Source organism: Scyliorhinus torazame, chromosome 8 (assembly GCF_047496885.1).
Source record: "Scyliorhinus torazame isolate Kashiwa2021f chromosome 8, sScyTor2.1, whole genome shotgun sequence".
NCBI lineage: Eukaryota > Metazoa > Chordata > Chondrichthyes > Carcharhiniformes > Scyliorhinidae > Scyliorhinus > Scyliorhinus torazame.
The window spans coordinates 169,735,853-169,748,763 of record NC_092714.1 but is presented as its reverse complement, the minus strand read 5'-3'; the positions used below and the strand labels follow the sequence as shown (position 1 = coordinate 169,748,763).

At 49.2% G+C, this 12,911-nt stretch overlaps 1 protein-coding gene across 4 annotated transcripts in view; it reads right to left on the bottom strand.

The window, feature by feature from the left end:
• Positions 1–12,911, bottom strand: part of tpx2 (TPX2 microtubule nucleation factor) — a 76,895-nt gene that overhangs the window by 38,830 nt on the left and 25,154 nt on the right. For 2 of the 4 annotated variants that reach the window (XM_072514505.1, XM_072514507.1), the window contains 3 exons: positions 4,020–4,113; positions 3,102–3,215; positions 1,410–1,493 (listed from right to left, as the gene is read on the bottom strand). In XM_072514505.1, coding sequence (XP_072370606.1) covers positions 1,410–1,493; positions 3,102–3,215; positions 4,020–4,113 — 292 coding nt within the window. Of the gene's footprint in view, positions 1–1,409; positions 1,494–3,101; positions 3,216–4,019; positions 4,117–12,911 lie in introns of all 4 variants that reach the window. The other 2 variants (XM_072514506.1, XM_072514504.1) reach the window with 1 other exon arrangement.

Sequence of the window (12,911 nt, the reverse complement as noted above, 5' to 3'; positions counted from 1 at the left end):
CATTCAATGTTTTTAAGATAAATATAGATAGTTTTTTGACGAATAAAGGGATTAAGGGTTATGGTGTTCGGGCCGGAAAGTGGAGCTGAGTCAACAAAAGATCAGCCATGATCTCATTGAATGGTGGAGCAGGCTCGAGGGGCCAGATGGCCTACTCCTGCTCCTAGTTCTTATGTAACACCAAAGTTCTTGTCTGACCTCTGCGTCCAGGTCATTCAAATCAAGATGAAAAAAGTAATTTCATTAGAATTCAGAGCAAGAGAGAACAGGCGGCCATTCTGCCCATTTTGTTGTGTTGACTCATTGAAAGAGCTGTCACACTTTGGCCTATGTCCTGCGTCTATGTATTTACATTGTATATTTTATGCGTGGCCCATGTATATTTTATGCATGGCCTATGTTTTTTCATCTATGGAACAATCTGTCTGGACTGTACACTATACTTTTCACTGTACCTCGGTACACGTGACAATCAAATCAAGAACCCTACAAGTTACCATCCTCCAATATTACCCAACGCTTTTAATGCATGTAAACCTTCCAACACTTATTTCAAATTCAGACAACTGAGTGGTGTTTCAAATCCAACAACCGAGTGGAAACATTCTGACCCCTGTACCCTTTTAAAAACATTTGAATCTATGACTTCCAGTTATTGGCAAATTGTGGACAATTTTAATAAACTGCTACTATATGTTGAGGCAAATGAAGAACTACAGAAGATGATGTGCAGCTGAGGAGAAAGTTATTTTTGAATTCTGTAACGCATTTAGAATGATGAAGTGAGCCATAAAAAGGAACCAAGTCTCAAGTCAGTGCCTTGGTCAGGCATTAGAAAAAGAGTGTAGGATGAGATTCGTGAAAATAGCTCCAGGGACGAGGAAATGTAGTTACACGATAGTGGAGACCGTTTCTGGTGCAGAGATTGGATAGGGGTATTCAAAATCATAAAGGGTCTAAACAGAGTAGAGAAGGCGGAAACTGTTCCCATTAGTGAAAGGATCAAGACACAGGACATCCACAGCAAATGGTTAAGAGTTGGAATGCATGACTAAAAACCATGGGCAAGGCAGATTTGATCAAAGGAATTGGATCGTTATCTGAAGAGAACTATTTGCTGGTCTATGGGAAAAACATAAGAAACTAGAAGTAGGCAGGCCATTCGGCCCTTCAAGCAAGTGTGGCATACGGTGACTTGCTCGTCAGCACAGACACGACAGGCCAAATGGCCTTCTTTCACATTGTTAAGTTCAAAATTGAGATGAGATGGGTTGTATCAAGTTGAGAATTAATAAACTGTCAAACTCAATAAGGCTTGCCACAACTTGTATTAATAGCTGCATCACAAAAGAAAAGTAGCAAGATTAAGAAAGGATGCATATTCCTATTTCAGAAGTAGTGAGACTTACTTGAGAACAGTTGGTGTGGCAGGCAAGGTCAATTTGGAGTTACGACTCCCTGTTCTACTCCCAGAGTGCCTCCCAGTCAGAACTCTAGATTTAATAAGAATATTTTTTATTCCTGTTATCCATCTCCAGAGATGCAGCTCAAACCAAACTATGTTAGACCAGCGTTTTCCAAACTTTTATTCCAGTGACTCATTTTTACCAACCTTCGGGACCCAACCCAGCCGACCTTCGCAGCCCACCATTTTCTCTTACCTTGTTTGCTACTGACAAAATGGAGAAATGGTTTTGGGTCCCTTTGGCCCTCGTACACGTTCCTTCAATGGAACTTGTTGGATGAAGTGAAGCCTTCCAGTGTCAGAAAGAATGGAGTCTCCATCTGTCCCAACGTTAAGCTCCACAGCACAATTGTGGCATAGAACATGCAGAAATAAGGCTAGTCAGTGAGACTGTCTTTCCCAATCCTAAATGCAACACCCAGATCCTGACCATTGTTGAAGTAAGAGATTTCCCCTTCGTCAGCATCAAAATTCAGAAAGCAACCAATCACATCATTCCCCCCCCCCGAATGTTTTGCGGCCAGCGTTTAACAATGCCGGCTTCGACTGCATTAAAAAAAAAATGCAGCCGCACTGTGCATACATACACACTTATTGGTGCACATGTGCATCGATGAGCCGGCACACATGCGCAGTGCGGCCGCATTTTTTTTGTATGGTCGCAGTCTTTTTGAAGCCTACTCGCAGCCAGCCTTGTTAAAGGCCGGCTGCTGCCCGCAAATTTGTGCAATCGGGAGGGCCGGAACCCTCCCCGCAACCCACCTGCGGGGGACTTTGAAAATGTCTGTTAGACCAATACAAGCAGCTTAGTTACCACCACACAAAGTACACCTAGAATAATTGGTCTACTTGACATCTCCGTAAAGCAATTGATGGTGTGGTTCAAACAAAGCCACACCCATTTTACGATGGAAGAGTTTTGATTGCAGTATTGGCAAACTAATTATGCATCCCTCAGTGCAACATTTATCAGAAGCCCAATTAAGTTTAACATCAATAATAAATAATAATAATAATATTCGCTTGTCACAAGTAGGCTTCAATGAAGTTACTGTGAAAAGCCCCGAGTCGCCACATTCGGGCCACCTGTTCGGGGAGGCCGGTGCAGGAATTGAACCCGCGCTGCTGGCCTTGTTCTGCATGACAAGCCAGCTGTTTAACCCACTGTGCTAAACCAGCCCAAGGAGTAACGCCACTGTGAAGACAGGCAATGTTGGGTTGCAGTGGTTAGCACGGCTGCCTCAAAGCACCGAGGACCCGGGTTTGATCACGGCCCTGGATCAAGTTTGCCGGGTTTGCACATTCTCCCAGTGTCTGCGTGGGTCTCACCTCCACAACCCAAAGATGCGCAGGCTAGGTGGATTAGGCATGCTAAATTGTCCCTTAATCGGAAACACTTAAAATTAAAAAAACAAACAAGGCAGACAATCCTCGAAGAAAACAAGATTCAAGTGCAGCAGTTTCCAAACGTTGGTTAGAATGGAAGGACTCCACTGTGGAAACTTGCTGCTGTCCCAAGAGAATTCTGAACATCTAGACTACTGTACTTTCAGGCATCGCGGTAGAAAGTCACGTAAAGACCCCCCGAAAACCAGCATGCCAATCTCTCAAGGAGGAAGTTAAACAAGCAGCTTACAGTTTAGCTTTTTTGTTAACTGGAGGCTCCGTAGATTCCAGATCCTGAGTTCTTCTTACAGCTCGGATTTTGCCCAATTCTTTTCTCAATTGTTCAGTTGATTTCCTGGTCGATCTAGTGAAAATTAAAATTTAGACCAGATAGGAGTTAGTATGCTACAGTCAAAATAAAACTTTGCCCTGACAACATTCACTCACTTCAACACATTGTCCAGAATTGAATGAATGTTATTCCTCTCCGATTTCTTTCTAAATCTCTATCTCCATTCAATCCATATATGGTTTACTTATCAGACACAAATAAAATTCATGACGACTGCACAGTGATGCAGTGGTTAGCACTGCTGTCTCACAGCGCTGATGACCCAGATTCGATCCGGCCCCCTGTCCGTGTGGAGTTTGCACATTCTTCCCGTGCCTGCATGGGTCTCACCCCCACAACCCAAAGATGTGCAGGGTAGGTGGATTGGCCATGCTAAATTGCCCCTTAGTTGGAAAAAAGTAATTGGGTACTCTTAAATTTATTTAAAAAAACAAATATAATTCATGTTCCAATTCACCTCAGGTCATCCAATTTCATACCAAGTCCTTTTTAATTTTTAAGCATCACTGGTTAGGCCAGCATTTGCTACCCACCCAGAAATTGATGAGCTAACTTCTTGAACCATTGCAGTCCACGTACTGTAGGTACACCCAAGTGTTAACCATGTGTGGTATGTGTCTACCATTCCATTTTAAGGTAAATTTAACAAGCTCATATTTGGCTCCCGTATGAGAGTCAACAGAAAGGAGGTTAAAATCTCACTGGCCTTTGTCGCTCTTCACTCCCAGCCTATTACCATTGTCATCCCAGTAACCAACCATGGACCAGCTACAATAAATAAGCAGCAGCAATTTGATACCACATTTTACTACTTACCTTCTCAGTGGCATTGTTTTAGGAGAAGTCTTGGAGTTGTCTCTGGATGCTTCCACAGAGAGTACAAAGTTTTGTGGTGGTTTATCAGCAGTATCTTCTGGTGGGGAAAAGTAAACAAACTCAGAATAGAAGAAGAAACTGAACAAATACATTTGAATAGTTGCTTCTCCACATGGAACTGCAGCTGGACTTATTCTTACTTTTAAAAATAAATGTTTTATGAAAGCTTTTCCAACCAATGTTTTTACATAACGAAGATAGAAGTACAAATAATAATAAAAATAAACAAGTATTATTAAACAAAACAAGGTGGGTGTTGTCTTCCTATAAAACTTACATTATATCAACAGTCCTCCCCCCACCCCCGATGCTGCTGACAATTACTGCTCCCCTAGAAAGTCAAGGAAAGGTCGTCACCGCTGGAAGAACCCCATTTCTTGCTGTGGAACTCTCAAGGCGAACTTTATTCGCTCCAGGCTGAGGAACCCCGCCATATCGCTAACCCAGGTCTCTACACTCAGGGGGGGGGGGTTTCCGAGTCCCTCCACATTAACAAGATCCGTCTCCGGGCTATCAGGGAGGCGAAGGCCAGTACCTCAGCCTCTTTCGTTTCCTGCACTCCTGGATCCTTCCAACACCCCAAATAGCGCTACTGTTGGACTCACCTTCACCCGAGTGTCCAAAATCCTAGACATCACCCTCGCAAACCGCTGCCGGAATTCTTTAAGCGCTGGGCATGCCCAAAACATATGGGCATGGTTCGCCGGACTCCCTGCACATCTCGGGCACCTGTCCTTCACCCCAAAAAACTCATTCTTGCCGCCGTTATATGCGCCCGATGCACCACCTTAAACTGAATTAAGCTGAGCCCGGCACATGATGAGGAGGCATTCACCCTGCCCAGGGCATCAGCCCACAGGTCCTCATCCAGCTCCTCCCACTTGCCCTTCAACTCCTCCACAAAGGCTTCCCCCACCTCCTGCAGCTCCAGATCTTTGTCCTATACCTTCCCCTCCCCTACCCAGATGCAGCAGCGGAAATGTCCCCACCTGTTTTCTAAGAAAGTCCTGAACCTGGAGGTACCTGAACGCATTCCCCAGGGGCAGGCCGAACTTCTCCAGCGCCTGCCTGCTAGGGAAAGTCCCAACTATAAACAGGTCCCCCATCCTCCTAATATCTTCCCTTTACCATCCATCCTACCTGGAGCAAATCTATGGTTATTCCGTATCGGGGTCCACAGACCCCCTCCTGCCTGTGACTCCTCTACTGCCCCCAAATCCTCAGAGCCGCCACACCATCGGACTTGTGGTGTATCGCGCCGGTGAGAACGGCAGTGGAGCCGTGACTAGTGCCCCTAGGCTGGTGCCTTTGCATGACGCCGCCCCCATTTCCTAATCATGGCCACACCCAATAATAGCTGCAGAAGTTCAAGAATGCCCTTTTAACTCGCGGGGTTTTATTCACCCACTAAGAATCCTATTCACCCGCTTAAAAAGAGGACTTGGGGATGAAAATGGGGAGGCACTGAAAAACGAAGGGGAACCTGGGGAGAACCGTCATCTTCACAGTCTGCACCCATCCTGCCAGGGAAAGCAGGATGGGGCATATCCCAACTTTTAAACTCTTCCTCCATCTGCTCCATGTGGTAAACCACTGTGTTCCTATATTAAGGGTTATACGGTAGAACCTGCACTTCAGGTTCACCTGGGCCCCTGCATGCTCGCTCCGCCCAGGAGCCGGGTTAGAAAAATGCGTGGCCTTCAGCTAACAGCCATTTTGTCAGTTGCTGTAGGAGGCCACACTTCAGATACTAATAAAGCCTCAGTTTGAATTCAACTGTCTCCAGCCAAATTGATCGTGCCTCAATTTATTACTATCAGTTTCAGAAAATGGACCTCCGGATTAAACCAGATCGCCTGCAGCTGGATCCACACGCAAGCGACACCAGAAAGGACTTCCAGCACTGACTAGCTTGTTTTGAAGGGTATATCAACGCGGCGCCGACCCCTGTTCCAGAGGCTCAGAAGATTCAAATCTTGTACTCCAGACTCAGCTCCAAAGTCTTCCCGTTGATCCAGGATGTGCCCAATTACGCTGACGCTATGACTCGACTCAAAGAGTTATGAGCAGAAGACGAACACTCTTCGCCAGACGCAGGCTCGCAACGCATACTCAACTACCTGGTGAGTCAATCGAGGACTTCTGGAGGGCCCTGATCCCACTAGTGCGGGACTGTGACTGCCAGGATGTTACAGCTAAGGAGCACTCCTATCTCATTACAAGGGACGCTTCTATAACTAGGATTGGGTCCGATGTCATCAGGCAGCAGCTCCTAGAAGGGGCCACGCGCGACCTCGCAGAGACTAAAACACTAGCGCTTTCCATGATGGTCGCCCTGCGCAATGTACAGTCCTACGCCCCCAACCGCACGGCCCACTCCTCCTACGCTTCATGGGCCCCACAGGCAGCCGCCCCAGCGGGGGAGCTACCCACCCAGTACGCCTGTGCTACGTGCCAGCCAGTGATCTCCAGGGGGTCCCGATGCTATTTTTGCGGCCAAAGCTACCCACGCCAAAGCTGCCCGGCCCACGCTGCCCTTTGTAAGGCCTGCGGAAAGAACGGGCCACTACGCAGCGGTGTGCCAGGCCCGCTCAGCAGCAGCTGTCGTCGCCGCCCCCCCCCCCCCCCCCCCACCCCCCCGTCACGGACAACGGGCGTCGTTATCCTCCCCAGGCCATGTGCGAGCAATGGGCGCCATCTTCTCCCCCGCACCAGGCCCGCTCAGCGGCAGCCCCCACTCGCCCCGGTCACGGACAATGGGTGCCGCTATCCTCCCCATGCCATGTGCGAGCAATGGGCACCATCGTCTCACCCGCACAACAAAAGTGCGTTCCATGGGCGCCGCCATTTTGTGACCCCAGGACCTCCGGACGCTGCCATCTTGTCCACCCCGGAGCACACTGAGACCAACGGCGTTCCAGGACCCCGACGCAGCAGCCGCCTCACTACCAGACTATCAACCACGACTCACATCCATGGTAATCGACCAGTCCAGACCCCACACACTGACCAATGCATCCACCAGCGTGAAAGTCAACGGCCAAGTGACCTCCTGCCTACTGGACTCCGGGAGCACCAAGAGTTTTGTACATCCAAATACGGTAAGGTGCTGCTCCCTAAAGGTACACCCTACCAATCAAAGTATCCCCCTGGCCTCCGGATCCCATCGCGTAGCGATCCGGGGGTACTGCACGGTCACGCTCACAGTCCAAGGCGTAGAGTTCTACCGTTTTCGCCTCTACGTCCCCCCTAACCTCTGCGCTGCACTTATCCTTGGCCTGGATTTTCAGTGCAACCTCCAGAGCCTGACCCTTCAATTCGACAGACCCTTACCACCCCTCACGACTCTAAAGGCCGATCCTCCTTCCCTCTTTGCCAATCTAACTCCAGATTGCAAACCCGTCGCCACCAGGAGCAGACGGTACAGCACCCAGGATAAGGCCTTCATCAGGTCAGAGGTCCAGCGGTTGCTTCAGGAGGGAGTCATCGAGGCCAGCAACAGCCCCTGGGGAGCTCAAGTGGTAGTGGTTAAGTCGGGGAGAAAAATCGAATGGTCGTGGACTACAGCCAGACCATCAACAGGTACACGCAGCTTGACGCGTACCCCCTCCCACGCATATCTGACATGGTTAACCAGACTGCACAGTACTGGGTCTTCTCAATGGTGGACCTGAAATCCGCTTACCACCAGCTCCCCATCCGTAAATCGGACCGGCCATACGCCGCATTAGAGGCAGATGGCCGGCTATCTTCGGTGTCACCAATGGGGTTTCGGTCTTCCAAAGGGAGATGGGCCGAATGGTCGACCGGTACGGGTCGTGGGCCACTTTTGCGCACCTAGACAATGTGACCATCTGCGGCCATGATCAGCAGGACCACGACGCCAACCTCGCAAAATGTCTCCACACCGCCACTCTCCTCAACCTCACGTACAACAAGGAGCAGTGTGTGTGTGTTCCGTACAAACCGCTTAGCCATCCTCGGCTACGTGGTCCAGAACGAAGTTCTGGGGCCCGACCCAGACCGCATGCATCCCCTCATGGAGCTTCCCCTCCCCCATTGCCCCAGGGCCCTCATTACGCTCAGTGGGTCCCAGACTATGAGGACAAGGCCCACCCACTAACAGACCACTCTTTTCCCCCTGACAGCAGAGGCCCAACAGGCCTTCGCCCAGATCATAGCTGATATTGCCACAGGCACAATGCACGCTTTAGATGAAACACTTCCTTTCCAAGTAGAAAGCGATGCATCGGACGTCGCCCTTGCTGCCACCCTCAACCAGGCAAGCAGGCCCGTGGCATTCTTTTCCACACCCTCCATGCCTCAGAAATTCAGCATTCATTCATCAAAAAGGAGGCCCAGGCTATCTTTGAGGCTGAGAGACATTGGAGGCATTACCTGGCCGGCAGGAGATTCACTCTCCTCACTGACCAGCGGTTGGTAGCCTTCATGTTCAACAACACACAGCGGAGCAAGATCAAAAATGACAAAATCTTGCGGTGCAGAATATCTTGCGGTGGAGAATAGAGCTCTCCACCTATAACTACGAGATTAAGTATTGCCTTGCAAGCTCAACGAGCCCCCAGACGCCCTATCCCGAGGTACATGTGCCAGCGCACAGTTAGACAGACTCCGGACCCTGCACGACAGCCTTTGTCACCCAGGGGTCACTCGGTTGTCCCACCTCATTAAGGCACGAAGTTTGCCCTACTCCGTCGAGGAAGTAAGGACGATCACCAAGGACTGCCAGGTCTGTGTAGAGTGCAAGCCGCACTTCTACCAGCCGGACCGCGTGAACCTGAAGGCCTCCCGCCCCTTTGACCGCCTCAGCGTGGATTTCAAAGGCCTCCTCCTCCTCCTCCGACCGACACGTATTGCCTCGGGGTGATCGATGAATACTCCAGTCTTGCCTTCGCCATCCCATGCCCCTGTAGCCACCTGGGTTGGCCACTTCCCGACTTAAAATGGAGATCCGCAAAGAATGCAGGGAAATTCAGTCAAGCCAGGAAAAACTAGCAGGTGCAAAGTTTCCTGTGTATTAGAACTTGCAGAAACCCAGACAGCACAAACTAGCAACCATCCGCATATTAATGAGCGATCCCTGGGAACAACTGAAACATTGGAGGTGAAGGCGGCCAAGCCAGACTCCTCCACGCCAGCAGGAGCCAAGACAAAGGAAGGCCAACGGACACTTAGGGACCGCCCAGTGATCAGGAAACAGCTCCAGTATTGGAGAAATCGATCCAAGTGATCGGAACGTAGTCCAATCACTTAGAACCAGATACGGGGTCCACCTCGAATGGCGCGAAGCCCCTGGGGACTATAAAGTAGAGTCCCCAAGTTCAATTCGTCCTTCTTGGCAGGGTCACTTCGCAGCTCCAAACAACCCTGGACAGTGACCTGCCTAGCTGCCGCATCAACCAAGTCAGTCTCCAGTCAACGCACGCTACGAGATAGGCGCTCCTAGCCACCAGTCCATACTAGCTTTTGAATCCTGCAGACTCAGAATCGAATGAAAGGCCATTTGTTCCCCTGACCTGGTGGGCCAGTTCCAAAGCGAAGTATAGGCCTTTTAGTGATAGAGATAGTCTAGTAAGTAGAGTTTTATGCATGAGTGGTGATTGACTGTGTATAATGAATGTGTTTTGATTTGCATCTTACTAATTGGTGTGTTGAGTTATTGATCAGCACTTGAACTTGAACCTCGTGGCGGTATCATAAAGATACCTGGCGACTCTAGAGCAAAGGTTACAGAAACAGAGCAAATTAAGTAAAGACACAACGAGCAACAAATTAAGAGCCGACCAAAGTTACCAACATTTACTGGCGACATCCTGACGGGACCCGACTTAGAAGTACTTAACCACTCCGGGAGAACCCAAAATTTGAATTAGAAATCCAATTGGGAACAGAAAAACCACAAGTGTTCAAGCAGTTCTGATCAATCCTCATAATTCGGAAGCGTGTTAATGCATGCGTAACTAACAGGACTAGAAGGTAAAACTGATAGATTTTTGTTGCGAAAAACTGTCGGGAGTTTGTATTCCGGAAAATAGCGCACGCCATACCAGTGTTTACAGCATCACCTGTAGCCACTTAAAATGGCAAACACCCGATTCAAAATGGCGAACGTCAAAGGCTGATAGGGAAGTCAGCCAACAAGACAAAAACCAGCAGCTGCAGGTTGGCTGTGTATTTACCTCTGGAAAGGCCAGACAAGATAGATACCAGCAACCATCAGCATAACAAAACAACAGTCATCTGCATACTAATGAGCAATCCCCGGGAACAATAAGCAACATTTAGACAAAGCAAAACCAGACTCGTCGGCGCCAGCAGGAGCCAACACAAAGGAGGTGAACGAGCACCTCAAGACCGCCCATCGATCAGGGAACCACTCCAGCATTGGAGAAAATCGAACCAAGCGATTGGGACAAAGTCCAATCACTTGGGACCAGGTACAGGCTTCCGAAAGGCGGGAAGCCCTGTGGATTATAAGAATTGAGCCCCAAGTTCAAATCGCTCTCTTCTCCAGCTCTCTTCACTCTTCAGCAATTCTTCCTGCCCGGGTCACCCAGCAACAACGAACCAACATTGACCGTGACCGGAGCAGTGAAGATCAAACCCGTAAGTCTTAATTCAACGCTCGCTACGAGATAGGCGCTCCTAGCTACCAATCTGTACCAACTTCGAATCCCACAGACTCAGAACCCGAACGAAAGGCCATTTGTTCCCCTGACCTGGTGGCCCCTTCCGAAGTTAAGTATAGGCCTGTTAGTTGTAGAAGTAGCTTTGACGTAGAATTTGTGCATGAGTAGCGATTACTGTGTATAATAAATGTGCTTGGATTTAAATCTTACTAATCGGTGTATTGGGTTATTGATCATTACTCGGACTTGAACCTAGTGGCGGTATCAGAAAGATACCTGGCGACTCGAGAGCAAAGGTGATAAAACAGAGCAATTGAACAAAGGCAAAGTTAGCAACACGCCTTAGTACCCCTCGTTCCAAATTTTAAAAGAGCATTCCGACAGGAAAAATGGCAATGAAGGCAATGGAACGCCTTATGACCCCCCAGGAATTAGAGGTCGCAGCGACCAGCAGTAGAGTAGGACAGAGTCCAGTTTGGGAAGAAGAGATCAGGAAATATCCCAAAGGGAACGGATGGGAGTGAATTCTGTGATATTGAGGAAACAGGTCCTGGGAGTATAGGACATACTTAGTGGGAGAACCTGTCAGAGATCCATAAGAAGAGCTTGGGAAAAGCTCACAAGCCGATCGCAATCGTGTCCTGTCTGGCATAATTGCGAAGCACAGAGGAGGTCGTTCGGACTCTCTGCAAAGAGACAGAAGAGAGACATCGAACGAGCAAGGTCGATGTTAGTGAGGTCGAGAGAGAGAATATAGGTTTGAGAAGGAAGTTGGCAGCAAAAGACGGAGAGGTGGATAATGCCAAGTGGGCACATCAGTCTTGTCTAGTGCATCTGAGCAGCTTCCAAACCCAATACGAGAAGGCCTATCAGGACACGCTACATGCAGTCCTGTTAAGAGAAGAGACAGAGAAACAGGTAGAGGCATTGCAACGATCCAAAAGCTGCGTTAAGAGCACTCCATGCTGCCACCACGGAGCACAGACAAAGCTCAGTGGATCATGCAAAATGCCAGAAGCAGATTGCGGAACTGCAGTCTTTGCTTTCAGTGCAAAATGGGTTTCAAAGCATCTTTGGATCCCAATTAGATGAAGAAGACTGCCCTGATTGGCAAGAACTAAACAAAACCGCGCAGAGATATGTACAGGGAACATGTGCGCAAGGAAAGTCCCAAAGGAGAAAAGCACCCCAACCCCCCCAGAGCAGATAGATCAGGCACCCATGAATTCAGTAACCACCCACCGCACAGTCACATCGAAAGGAGACACGGAATTCCTTTACACCACCCCCTTAACTGTGACCCAATTACAGGACGCGTGCAAAAAGATCACACCGTGCCTCCCCACCTCATACCCCACCACTTCTTTGCTCGAGTGAAGCAGCAGGCGACCATGTACGGCCTGGATGAGCGTAAGCAAGTGAAGCTCACAGTTTTAAGCTTAGGCCCTTCGGTTATAGCACCTTCTGCGGGCCGGGAAGGGCTAAGAGGAGGCACCCTTGCAGAGATGCACACAGCGATCCTAGACGTGATCGGTTAGAACAGAAGTGACTCACTAGAAGGCCTGAATAAGTGCAGGCAGAAGAAAACAGAACACCCCACAGAGTTTGCTGGACGCCTGTGGATCCATTTTACAACTGTTTTCAGGGAGTTAGCCCGTGCCCATTTGTCCCCAAACAACATGGCCAAATGGACCCGCATCCCTATCTCCCATGCCACAGAGGCAGGACAAAAAGCCTGTACCAATTATGACCCCTCGGAAGAAACGCACAACAAAAAGTGGGTTTTAAAAAGGTTGTCTCGCACCTGGGAGCAATCTGCCCAAAACAAACCCACGATTAGGAAACCCGAAGAACAGCAGGCAGAGGCAGATATCCAAGCAGTTAAAGGGCACCAGAACCACGCATGGGTGAACGAAGGCATGAACAGCCCCCCACAGAAACCACAGGAATGTTACAACTGTGGACAGTTGGGACACTTTGCACGAGAATGCAATGCCCCACGAAAGCCACAGAGAGCCCAGCAGGCAGGCACTCTGAATAATAACAGGACAAAGCCCATACATTGTGTAGGCACCCGTTCGGACCAGACAGACATGAACGGAACTGACTGACGGTGTTCGGGCTCCCCCGAAGGTGTCTGTGACACCTTTTGGGATAGGTCCGGCCAGCCAGTCGTTGCAGC